Source organism: Oncorhynchus keta, unplaced genomic scaffold, assembly GCF_023373465.1.
Source record: "Oncorhynchus keta strain PuntledgeMale-10-30-2019 unplaced genomic scaffold, Oket_V2 Un_contig_2612_pilon_pilon, whole genome shotgun sequence".
Taxonomy (NCBI): domain Eukaryota; kingdom Metazoa; phylum Chordata; class Actinopteri; order Salmoniformes; family Salmonidae; genus Oncorhynchus; species Oncorhynchus keta.
The window spans coordinates 41446-54775 of record NW_026284798.1 but is presented as its reverse complement, the minus strand read 5'-3'; the positions used below and the strand labels follow the sequence as shown (position 1 = coordinate 54775).

At 53.2% G+C, this 13330-nt stretch overlaps 1 protein-coding gene across 1 annotated transcript in view; it reads left to right on the top strand.

The window, feature by feature from the left end:
* The window catches only part of LOC127922523 (beta-mannosidase-like), a 59198-nt gene that overhangs the window by 37919 nt on the left and 7949 nt on the right, over positions 1–13330 (top strand). The window contains 1 exon segment of the mRNA XM_052506383.1: positions 11921–12063. Within this exon segment, the coding sequence (XP_052362343.1) occupies positions 11921–12063 (143 nt within the window).

Here is a 13330-nt window from a genome sequence, read left to right as displayed (position 1 = left end):
ATGCCAGGGTTTCCCTCAGATCTGGTCACTACGCCCAGGGTTCTCCCCAGATCTGGTCACTACGCCAGGGTTCTCCCCAGATCTGGTCACTATGCCAGGGTTCTCCCCAGATCTGGTCACTACGCCAGGGTTCTCCCCCAGATCTGGTCACTATGCCAGGGTTCTCCCCCAGATCTGGTCACTATGCCAGGGTTCTCCCCAGATCTGGTCACTATGCCAGGGTTCTCCCCCAGATCTGGTCACTATGCCAGGGTTCTCCCCAGATCTAGTCACTATGTCAGGGTTCTCCCCAGATCTGGTCACTATGCCAGGGTTATCTCCAAGAACCAGGGTTCTCCCCAGATCTGGTCACTATGCCAGGGTTTTCCCCCAGATCTGGTCACTACTCCAGGGTTCTCCCCAGATCTGGTCACTACGCCCAGGGTTCTCCCCAGATCTGGTCACTATGCCAGGGTTCTCCCCAGATCTGGTCACTATGCCAGGGTTCTCCCCCAGATCTGGTCACTATGCCAGGGTTCTCCCCAGATCTGGTCACTATGCCAGGGTTTTCCCCCAGATCTGGTCACTATGCCAGGGTTCTCCCCAGATCTGGTCACTATGCCAGGGTTCTCCCCCAGATCTGGTCACTATGCCAGGGTTCTCCCCAGATCTAGTCACTATGTCAGGGTTCTCCTCCAGATCTGGTCACTATGCCAGGGTTCTCCCCAGATCTGGTCACTATGCCAGGGTTCTCCCCAGATCTGGTCACTATGCCAGGGTTCTCCCCAGGTCTGGTCACTATGCCAGGGTTCTCCCCAGATCTGGTCACTATGCCAGGTTCTCCCCAGATCTGGTCACTATGCCAGGGTTCTCCCCAGATCTGGTCACTATGCCAGGGTTCTCCCCAGATCTGGTCACTATGCCAGGGTTCTCCCCAGATCTGGTCACTATGCCAGGGTTCTCCCCAGATCTGGTCACTATGCCAGGGTTCTCCCAGATCTGGTCACTATGCCAGGGTTCTCCCCAGATCTAGTCACTATGTCAGGGTTCTCCCCAGATCTGGTCACTATGCCAGGGTTCTCTCCAAGAACCAGGGTTCTCCCCCAGATCTGGTCACTATGCCAGGGTTTTCCCTCAGATCTGGTCACTACGCCAGGGTTCTCCCCAGATCTGGTCACTACGCCAGGGTTCTCCCCAGATCTGGTCACTATGCCAGGGTTCTCCCCAGATCTGGTCACTACGCCAGGGTTCTCCCCAGATCTGGTCACTATGCCAGGGTTCTCCCCAGATCCGGTCACTATGCCAGGGTTCTCCCCAGATCTGGTCACTATGCCAGGTTCTCCCAGATCTGGTCACTATGCCAGGGTTCTCCCCCAGATCTAGTCACTATGTCAGGGTTCTCCCCAGATCTGGTCACTATGCCAGGATTATCTCCAAGAACCAGGGTTCTCCCCAGATCTGGTCACTATGCCAGGGTTTTCCCCAGATCTGGTCACTACTCCAGGGTTCTCCCCAGATCTGGTCACTACGCCAGGGTTCTCCCCAGATCTGGTCACTATGCCAGGGTTCTCCCAGATCTGGTCACTATGCCAGGGTTCTCCCCAGATCTGGTCACTATGCCAGGGTTTTCCCTCAGATCTGGTCACTACGCCAGGGTTCTCCCCAGATCTGGTCACTACGCCAGGGTTCTCCCCCAGATCTGGTCACTATGCCAGGGTTCTCCCCAGATCTGGTCACTACGCCAGGGTTCTCCCCCAGATCTGGTCACTATGCCAGGGTTCTCCCCAGATTTAGTCACTATGTCAGGGTTCTCCCCCAGATCTGGTCACTATGCCAGGGTTCTCCCCAGATCTGGTCACTATGCCAGGGTTCTCCCCAGATCTGGTCACTATGCCAGGGTTCTCCCCAGGTCTGGTCACTATGCCAGGGTTCTCCCCAGATCTGGTCACTATGCCAGGGTTTTCCCCCAGATCTGGTCACTATGCCAGGGTTCTCCCCAGATCTAGTCACTATGTCAGGGTTCTCCTCCAGATCTGGTCACTATGCCAGGGTTCTCCCCAGATCTGGTCACTATGCCAGGGTTCTCCCCCAGATCTGGTCACTATGCCAGGGTTCTCCCCAGGTCTGGTCACTATGCCAGGGTTCTCCCCAGATCTGGTCACTATGCCAGGGTTCTCCCCAGATCTGGTCACTATGCCAGGGTTCTCCCCAGATCTGGTCACTATGCCAGGGTTCTCCCCAGATCTGGTCACTATGCCAGGGTTCTCCCCAGATCTGGTCACTATGCCAGGGTTCTCCCCCAGATCTGGTCACTATGCCAGGGTTCTCCCCAGATCTGGTCACTATGCCAGGGTTCTCCCCAGATCTGGTCACTATGCCAGGGTTCTCCCCAGATCTAGTCACTATGTCAGGGTTCTCCCCAGATCTGGTCACTATGCCAGGGTTCTCTCCAAGAACCAGGGTTCTCCCCAGATCTGGTCACTATGCCAGGGTTTTCCCTCAGATCTGGTCACTACGCCAGGGTTCTCCCCCAGATCTGGTCACTACGCCAGGGTTCTCCCCAGATCTGGTCACTATGCCAGGGTTCTCCCCAGATCTGGTCACTACGCCAGGGTTCTCCCCAGATCTGGTCACTATGCCAGGGTTCTCCCCCAGATCTGGTCACTATGCCAGGGTTCTCCCCCAGATCTGGTCACTATGCCAGGGTTCTCCCCAGATCTGGTCACTATGCCAGGGTTCTCCCCCAGATCTAGTCACTATGTCAGGGTTCTCCCCAGATCTGGTCACTATGCCAGGGTTATCTCCAAGAACCAGGGTTCTCCCCAGATCTGGTCACTATGCCAGGGTTTTCCCCAGATCTGGTCACTACTCCAGGGTTCTCCCCAGATCTGGTCACTACGCCAGGGTTCTCCCCAGATCTGGTCACTATGCCAGGGTTCTCCCCAGATCTGGTCACTATGCCAGGGTTCTCCCCAGATCTGGTCACTATGCCAGGGTTCTCCCCAGATCTGGTCACTATGCCAGGGTTTTCCCCAGATCTGGTCACTATGCCAGGGTTCTCCCCCAGATCTGGTCACTATGCCAGGGTTCTCCCCAGATCTGGTCACTATGCCAGGGTTCTCCCCCAGATCTAGTCACTATGTCAGGGTTCTCCTCCAGATCTGGTCACTATGCCAGGGTTCTCCCCAGATCTGGTCACTATGCCAGGTTCTCCCCAGATCTGGTCACTATGCCAGGGTTCTCCCCAGGTCTGGTCACTATGCCAGGGTTCTCCCCAGATCTGGTCACTATGCCAGGGTTCTCCCCAGATCTGGTCACTATGCCAGGGTTCTCCCCAGATCTGGTCACTATGCCAGGGTTCTCCCCCAGATCTGGTCACTATGCCAGGGTTCTCCCCAGATCTGGTCACTATGCCAGGGTTCTCCCCAGATCTGGTCACTATGCCAGGGTTCTCCCCAGATCTGGTCACTATGCGGTTCTCCCCAGATCTAGTCACTATGTCAGGGTTCTCCCCCAGATCTGGTCACTATGCCAGGGTTCTCTCCAAGAACCAGGGTTCTCCCCCAGATCTGGTCACTATGCCAGGGTTTTCCCTCAGAACTGGTCACTACGCCAGGGTTCTCCCCAGATCTGGTCACTACGCCAGGGTTCTCCCCAGATCTGGTCACTATGCCAGGGTTCTCCCCAGATCTGGTCACTACGCCAGGGTTCTCCCCAGATCTGGTCACTATGCCAGGGTTCTCCCCCAGATCTGGTCACTATGCCAGGTTCTCCCCAGATCTGGTCACTATGCCAGGGTTCTCCCCAGATCTGGTCACTATGCCAGGTTCTCCCCAGATCTAGTCACTATGTCAGGGTTCTCCCCAGATCTGGTCACTATGCCAGGGTTATCTCCAAGAACCAGGGTTCTCCCCAGATCTGGTCACTATGCCAGGTTTTCCCCCAGATCTGGTCACTACTCCAGGGTTCTCACCCAGATCTGGTCACTACGCCAGGGTTCTCCCCAGATCTGGTCACTATGCCAGGGTTCTCCCCAGATCTGGTCACTATGCCAGGGTTCTCCCCAGATCTGGTCACTATGCCAGGGTTCTCCCCAGATCTGGTCACTATGCCAGGGTTTTCCCCCAGATCTGGTCACTATGCCAGGGTTCTCCCCAGATCTGGTCACTATGCCAGGGTTCTCCCCAGATCTGGTCACTATGCCAGGGTTCTCCCCAGATCTGGTCACTATGCCAGGGTTCTCCCCAGATCTGGTCACTACGCCAGGTTCTCCCCAGATCTGGTCACTATGCCAGGGTTCTCCCCAGATCTGGTCACTATGCCAGGGTTCTTTCCCAGATCTGGTCACTATGCCAGGGTTCTCCCCCAGATCTGGTCACTATGCCAGGGTTCTCCCCAGATCTGGTCACTATGCCAGGGTTCTCCCCAGATCTGGTCACTATGCCAGGGTTCTCCCCCAGATCTGGTCACTATGCCAGGGTTCTCCCCAGATCTGGTCACTATGTCAGGGTTCTCCCCAGATCTGGTCACTATGCCAGGTTCTCCCCCAGATCTGGTCACTATGCCAGGGTTTTCCCTCAGATCTGGTCACTATGCCAGGGTTCTCCCCAGATCTGGTCACTATGTCAGGGTTCTCCCCAGATCTGGTCACTATGCCAGGGTTCTCCCCCAGATCTGGTCACTATGCCAGGGTTCTCCCCAGATCTGGTCACTATGCCAGGGTTCTCCCCCAGATCTGGTCACTATGCCAGGGTTCTCCCCAGATCTGGTCACTATGCCAGGGTTCTCCCCCAGATCTGGTCACTACGCCAGGGTTCTCCCCAGATCTGGTCACTATGCCAGGGTTCTCCCCAGATCTGGTCACTATGCCAGGGTTCTCCCCAGATCTGGTCACTATGCCCAGGGTTCTCCCCCAGATCTGGTCACTATGCCAGGGTTCTCCCCAGATCTAGTCACTATGTCAGGGTTCTCCCCAGATCTGGTCACTATGCCAGGGTTATCTCCAAGAACCAGGGTTCTCCCCCAGATCTGGTCACTATGCCAGGGTTTTCCCCCAGATCTGGTCACTACTCCAGGGTTCTCACCCAGATCTGGTCACTACGCCAGGGTTCTCCCCAGATCTGGTCACTACGCCAGGGTTCTCCCCAGATCTGGTCACTATGCCAGGGTTCTCCCCAGATCTGGTCACTATGCCAGGGTTCTCCCCCAGATCTGGTCACTATGCCAGGGTTTTCCCTCAGATCTGGTCACTACGCCAGGGTTCTCCCCAGATCTGGTCACTACGCCAGGGTTCTCCCCAGATCTGGTCACTATGCCAGGGTTCTCCCCAGATCTGGTCACTATGCCAGGGTTCTCCCCCAGATCTGGTCACTATGCCAGGGTTCTCCCCCAGATCTAGTCACTATGTCAGGGTTCTCCCCCAGATCTGGTCACTATGCCAGGGTTCTCCCCCAGATCTGGTCACTATGCCAGGGTTCTCCCCCAGATCTGGTCACTATGCCAGGGTTCTCCCCCAGGTCTGGTCACTATGCCAGGGTTCTCCCCCAGATCTGGTCACTATGCCAGGGTTTTCCCCCAGATCTGGTCACTATGCCAGGGTTCTCCCCCAGATCTAGTCACTATGTCAGGGTTCTCCTCCAGATCTGGTCACTATGCCAGGGTTCTCCCCAGATCTGGTCACTATGCCAGGGTTCTCCCCAGATCTGGTCACTATGCCAGGGTTCTCCCCCAGGTCTGGTCACTATGCCAGGGTTCTCCCCAGATCTGGTCACTATGCCAGGGTTCTCCCCAGATCTGGTCACTATGCCAGGGTTCTCCCCAGATCTGGTCACTATGCCAGGGTTCTCCCCAGATCTGGTCACTATGCCAGGGTTCTCCCCCAGATCTGGTCACTATGCCAGGGTTCTCCCCAGATCTGGTCACTATGCCAGGGTTCTCCCCAGATCTGGTCACTATGCCAGGGTTCTCCCCAGATCTGGTCACTATGCCAGGGTTCTCCCCAGATCTAGTCACTATGTCAGGGTTCTCCCCCAGATCTGGTCACTATGCCAGGGTTCTCTCCAAGAACCAGGGTTCTCCCCCAGATCTGGTCACTATGCCAGGGTTTTCCCTCAGATCTGGTCACTACGCCAGGGTTCTCCCCAGATCTGGTCACTACGCCAGGGTTCTCCCCAGATCTGGTCACTGCCAGGGTTCTCCCCCAGATCTGGTCACTACGCCAGGGTTCTCCCCAGATCTGGTCACTATGCCAGGGTTCTCCCCAGATCTGGTCACTATGCCAGGGTTCTCCCCAGATCTGGTCACTATGCCAGGGTTCTCCCCAGATCTGGTCACTATGCCAGGGTTCTCCCCAGATCTAGTCACTATGTCAGGGTTCTCCCCAGATCTGGTCACTATGCCAGGGTTATCTCCAAGAACCAGGGTTCTCCCCCAGATCTGGTCACTATGCCAGGGTTTTCCCCCAGATCTGGTCACTACTCCAGGGTTCTCCCCAGATCTGGTCACTACGCCAGGGTTCTCCCCAGATCTGGTCACTATGCCAGGGTTCTCCCCAGATCTGGTCACTATGCCAGGGGTTCTCCCCAGATCTGGTCACTATGCCAGGGTTCTCCCCAGATCTGGTCACTATGCCAGGGTTTTCCCCAGATCTGGTCACTATGCCAGGGTTCTCCCCAGATCTGGTCACTATGCCAGGGTTCTCCCCCAGATCTGGTCACTATGCCAGGTTCTCCCCAGATCTAGTCACTATGTCAGGGTTCTCCTCCAGATCTGGTCACTATGCCAGGGTTCTCCCCAGATCTGGTCACTATGCCAGGGTTCTCCCCAGATCTGGTCACTATGCCAGGGTTCTCCCCAGGTCTGGTCACTATGCCAGGGTTCTCCCCAGATCTGGTCACTATGCCAGGGTTCTCCCCAGATCTGGTCACTATGCCAGGGTTCTCCCCAGATCTGGTCACTATGCCAGGGTTCTCCCCAGATCTGGTCACTATGCCAGGGTTCTCCCCCAGATCTGGTCACTATGCCAGGGTTCTCCCCAGATCTGGTCACTATGCCAGGGTTCTCCCCAGATCTGGTCACTATGCCAGGGTTCTCCCCCAGATCTAGTCACTATGTCAGGGTTCTCCCCCAGATCTGGTCACTATGCCAGGGTTCTCTCCAAGAACCAGGGTTCTCCCAGATCTGGTCACTATGCCAGGGTTTTCCCTCAGAACTGGTCACTACGCCAGGGTTCTCCCCAGATCTGGTCACTACGCCAGGGTTCTCCCCCAGATCTGGTCACTATGCCAGGGTTCTCCCCAGATCTGGTCACTACGCCAGGGTTCTCCCCCAGATCTGGTCACTATGCCAGGGTTCTCCCCCAGATCTGGTCACTATGCCAGGGTTCTCCCCCAGATCTGGTCACTATGCCAGGGTTCTCCCCAGATCTGGTCACTATGCCAGGGTTCTCCCCAGATCTAGTCACTATGTCAGGGTTCTCCCCAGATCTGGTCACTATGCCAGGGTTATCTCCAAGAACCAGGGTTCTCCCCAGATCTGGTCACTATGCCAGGGTTTTCCCCAGATCTGGTCACTACTCCAGGGTTCTCACCCAGATCTGGTCACTACGCCAGGGTTCTCCCCAGATCTGGTCACTATGCCAGGGTTCTCCCCAGATCTGGTCACTATGCCAGGGTTCTCCCCAGATCTGGTCACTATGCCAGGTTCTCCCCAGATCTGGTCACTATGCCAGGGTTTTCCCCCAGATCTGGTCACTATGCCAGGGTTCTCCCCAGATCTGGTCACTATGCCAGGGTTCTCCCCAGATCTGGTCACTATGCCAGGGTTCTCCCCAGATCTGGTCACTATGCCAGGGTTCTCCCCAGATCTGGTCACTACGCCAGGGTTCTCCCCAGATCTGGTCACTATGCCAGGGTTCTCCCCCAGATCTGGTCACTATGCCAGGGTTCTTTCCCAGATCTGGTCACTATGCCAGGGTTCTCCCCAGATCTGGTCACTATGCCAGGGTTCTCCCCAGATCTGGTCACTATGCCAGGGTTCTCCCCAGATCTGGTCACTATGCCAGGGTTCTCCCCAGATCTGGTCACTATGCCAGGGTTCTCCCCAGATCTGGTCACTATGTCAGGGTTCTCCCCAGATCTGGTCACTATGCCAGGGTTCTCCCCAGATCTGGTCACTATGCCAGGGTTTTCCCTCAGATCTGGTCACTATGCCAGGGTTCTCCCCAGATCTGGTCACTATGTCAGGGTTCTCCCCCAGATCTGGTCACTATGCCAGGGTTCTCCCCCAGATCTGGTCACTATGCCAGGTTCTCCCCAGATCTGGTCACTATGCCAGGGTTCTCCCCAGATCTGGTCACTATGCCAGGGTTCTCCCCCAGATCTGGTCACTATGCCAGGGTTCTCCCCCAGATCTGGTCACTATGCCAGGGTTCTCCCCCAGATCTGGTCACTATGCCAGGGTTCTCCCCCAGATCTGGTCACTATGCCAGGGTTCTCCCCCAGATCTGGTCACTATGCCAGGGTTCTCCCCCAGATCTGGTCACTATGCCAGGGTTCTCCCCCAGATCTAGTCACTATGTCAGGGTTCTCCCCCAGATCTGGTCACTATGCCAGGGTTATCTCCAAGAACCAGGGTTCTCCCCAGATCTGGTCACTATGCCAGGGTTTTCCCCCAGATCTGGTCACTACTCCAGGGTTCTCACCCAGATCTGGTCACTACGCCAGGGTTCTCCCCAGATCTGGTCACTATGCCAGGGTTCTCCCCCAGATCTGGTCACTATGCCAGGGTTCTCCCCAGATCTGGTCACTATGCCAGGGTTCTCCCCCAGATCTGGTCACTATGCCAGGGTTTTCCCCAGATCTGGTCACTATGCCAGGGTTCTCCCCCAGATCTGGTCACTATGCCAGGGTTCTCCCCAGATCTGGTCACTATGCCAGGGTTCTCCCCAGATCTGGTCACTATGCCAGGGTTCTCCCCAGATCTGGTCACTACGCCAGGGTTCTCCCCAGATCTGGTCACTATGCCAGGGTTCTCCCCCAGATCTGGTCACTATGCCAGGGTTCTTTCCCAGATCTGGTCACTATGCCAGGGTTCTCCCCCAGATCTGGTCACTATGCCAGGGTTCTCCCCCAGATCTGGTCACTATGCCAGGGTTCTCCCCCAGATCTGGTCACTATGCCAGGGTTCTCCCCCAGATCTGGTCACTATGTCAGGGTTCTCCCCAGATCTGGTCACTATGCCAGGGTTCTCCCCCAGATCTGGTCACTATGCCAGGGTTTTCCCCCAGATCTGGTCACTATGCCAGGGTTCTCCCCCAGATCTGGTCACTATGTCAGGGTTCTCCCCCAGATCTGGTCACTATGCCAGGGTTCTCCCCCAGATCTGGTCACTATGCCAGGGTTCTCCCCCAGATCTGGTCACTATGCCAGGGTTCTCCCCCAGATCTGGTCACTATGCCAGGGTTCTCCCCCAGATCTGGTCACTATGCCAGGGTTCTCCCCCAGATCTGGTCACTATGCCAGGGTTCTCCCCCAGATCTAGTCACTATGTCAGGGTTCTCCCCCAGATCTGGTCATTATGCCAGGGTTCTCTCCAAGAACCAGGGTTCTCCCCAGATCTGGTCACTATGCCAGGGTTTTCCCCAGATCTGGTCACTACGCCAGGGTTCTCCCCAGATCTGGTCACTACGCCAGGGTTCTCCCCCAGATCTGTTCACTATGCCAGGGTTCTCCCCCAGATCTGGTCACTACGCCAGGGTTCTCCCCCAGATCTGGTCACTATGCCAGGGTTCTCCCCAGATCTGGTCACTATGCCAGGGTTCTTTCCCAGATCTGGTCACTATGCCAGGGTTCTCCCCCAGATCTGGTCACTATGCCAGGGTTCTACCCCAGATCTGGTCACTATGCCAGGGTTCTCCCCAGATCTGGTCACTATGCCAGGGTTCTCCCCAGATCTGGTCACTATGCCAGGGTTCTCCCCAGATCTGGTCACTATGCCAGGGTTCTCCCCAGATCTGGTCACTATGCCAGGGTTTTCCCCAGATCTGGTCACTATGCCAGGGTTCTCCCCAGATCTGGTCACTATGTCAGGGTTCTCCCCAGATCTGGTCACTATGCCAGGGTTCTCCCCAGATCTGGTCACTATGCCAGGGTTCTCCCCCAGATCTGGTCACTATGCCAGGGTTCTCTCCCAGATCTGGTCACTATGCCAGGGTTCTCCCCAGATCTGGTCACTATGCCAGGGTTCTCCCCCAGATCTGGTCACTATGTCAGGGTTCTCCCCAGATCTGGTCACTATGCCAGGGTTCTCCCCAGATCTGGTCACTATGCCAGGGTTCTCCCCAGATCTGGTCACTATGCCAGGGTTCTCCCCAAGATCTAGTCACTATGCCAGGGTTCTCCCCAAATAAGAGGGTGCTGTGCCACCTTGTTGGCTTGGCTGCGCCACTATGTAAAGATTTCACAGCAAATTAAACTGATATTTAGTAACGATAGTAACTTCGCCAGTGGCATTGATGTGAATTGCGTAACATGCCGTTCATAAATTCTGAGCATGATCACGTTCCTCAAATAATTAAGGGCATTCAGCAGTAGGCCTAGACTATCTCGCCACAGAGCACGCTCAGGACGCGCAGAGTGCACCCCGAGTAGGCTACAGCTTTGTCAAATCAAACCAACTTTGTATCGACAGTCAAACAAAGGTCAAATTACCAAAGTTGTTTACCTTGCTAGATATCCTCCTGCTAGATAATCCTCCTGCTAGACAACCTCCTGCTAGACAACCTCCTGCTAGACAACCTCCTGCTAGATATTCCCCTTGCTAGTTAATCTCCTTCTAGATAAACTCCCTCTAGATATCCTCCTGCTAGATAACCTCCTGCTAGGTATCCTCCTGCTAGATAATCCTCCTGCTAGTTATCCTCCTGCTAGATAATCCTCCTGCTAGATAACCTGCTAGATAACCTCCTGCTAGTTATCCTCCTGCTAGATAATCCTCCTGCTAGTTATCCTCCTGCTAGTTATCCTCCTGCTAGATAACCTCCTGCTAGTTATCCTCCTGCTAGATAATCCTCCTGCTAGTTATCCTCCTGCTAGTTATCCTCCTGCTAGATAACCTCCTGCTAGATATCCTCCTGCTAGATATCCTCCTGCTAGATAATCCTCCTGTTTGATATCCTCCTGCTATAGATATCCTCCTGCTAGATAATCCTCCTGCTAGACAACCCCCTGCTAGATATCCTCCTGCTAGATAATCCTCCTGCTAGACAACCTCCTGCTAGATATCCTCCTGCTAGAAATCCTCCTGCTAGATAAACTCCTGCTAGATATCCTCCTGCTATAGATAACCTCCTGCTAAATAACCTCCTTCAACGAATGACATATCTCCTATAGTTGATAATTATACAAATAGCATACCGGCTCATAAATAGTTTAAATATGAAGCTATCTACCCTCATACCATTTAGGGCGTTACTCCAATTAGTCGATTGGTTGATTGTTTGGTAGATAGGCTTGTTGCCAACCAATATTTGTATTTTTGTAGAGGAGTAGCAAATACTAGTCACCCTCGGCGGATGGGGAAATTGCTCCGCGGAAGGGAAATTGCTCCGCGGAAGGGGAAATTGCTCCGCGGAAGGGGAAATTGCTCCGCGGAAGGGGAAATTGCTCCGCGGATGGGGAAATTGCTCCGCGGAAGGGGAAATTGCTCCGCGGATGGGAAATTGCTCCGCGGAAGGGAAATTGCTCCGAGGAAGGGAAATTGCTCAGCGGAAGGGGGAAATTGCTCCGCGGAAGGGGAAATTGCTCCGCGGATGGGGAAATTGCTCCGCGGATGGGGAAATTGCTCCGCGGATGGGGAAATTGCCTCTTGGTCTCACTGTCAAGACGTTGTTTTCTCACATGGGAGACCAGGTTTCACATCTGTTCTTCTTCTTCGTCTGCAGAGTTTGGTGGGAAGTGGAAGATGCTCCATTACTTTGCCAAAGACTTCTTCTCCCCTGTGCTTCCGGTGGGCTTTGAGGACCAGGGTAGTCTGGTGGTCTATGCTGTGTCTGACCTGAGCCACGACCTTCACCTCAGGACTGTGGTACGTTGACTCCTCTCGTCATTTTCGACACATCAAATAACTGTTTCTCAATACCACATTGAGTCCACACATTAAAAACACAATACACAGAAACATGCCTGTTTTAATAACCTAGTTATGCATGTATAGTCAGATCCAAAATTATTGGCAGCCTTGATAAAGATTAGCAAAATAATCTTGTATAAAATAAATCATTCAAATATTGATCTACAGTGCATTCGGAAAGTATTCAGCCTCCTTGACTTTTTCCACATTTTGTTACGTTACATCTTTATTCTAAAATGGATGACATGTATTTTTTTCCTCATATATCTACACACAATAACCCATAATGACAAAGCAGAAAGAGATTTAAAAAGATTTGCTAATTTATAAAAAAATAAAATAAAAAAAAAACAGAAATACCTTATTTACATAAGTAATTCATACCCTTTGCTATGAGACTCGAAATTGAGCTCAGGTGCATCCTGTTTCCATTGATCATCCTTGAGATGTTTCTACAACTTGATTGGAGTACACCTGTGTTAAATTTATTTGATTGGACATGATTTGGAAAGGCGCACACATCTGTCTATATAAGGTCCCACAGTTGACAGTGCATGTCAGAGCAAAAACCAAGCCATGAGGTCGAAGGAATTGTCCGTAGAGGTCTGAGACAGGATCGTGTTGAGGCACAGATCTGGGGAAGGGTACCAATACATTTCTGCAGCGTTGAAGTTCCAATAACACCGTGGCCTCCATCATTCTTAACCTCTTGGTCCTACCTGGCACGCAGGCGTCCCATCTAGACATCTGGAAATGCAAATGCGCTACGCTAAATGCTAATAGTATTAGTTAAAACTCAAACGTTCATTAAAATACACATGCATTGAATTAAAGCTACACTCGTTGTGAATCCAGGCAACAAGTCAGATTTTTAAAATGCTTTTCGGCGAAGGCATGAGAAGCTATTATCTGATAGCATGTAACACCCCAAAAGACCCGCAGGGACGTAAACAAAATAATTAGCATAGTCGTCGCTACACAAACTGCACGAATAAAATATAAAACATTCATTACCTTTGACCATCTTCATTGTTGGCACTCTAGATGTCCCATAATCACTATTGGGTCTTTTTTTTTTCGATTAAATCGGTCCATATATAGCCTAGATATCGATCTATGAAGACTGTGTGATAAACGGAAAAAAATAGCGTCTTATAACGTAACATCATTTTTTAAAATAAAAAAAGTTGACGATAAACTTTCACAAAACACTTCGAAATAC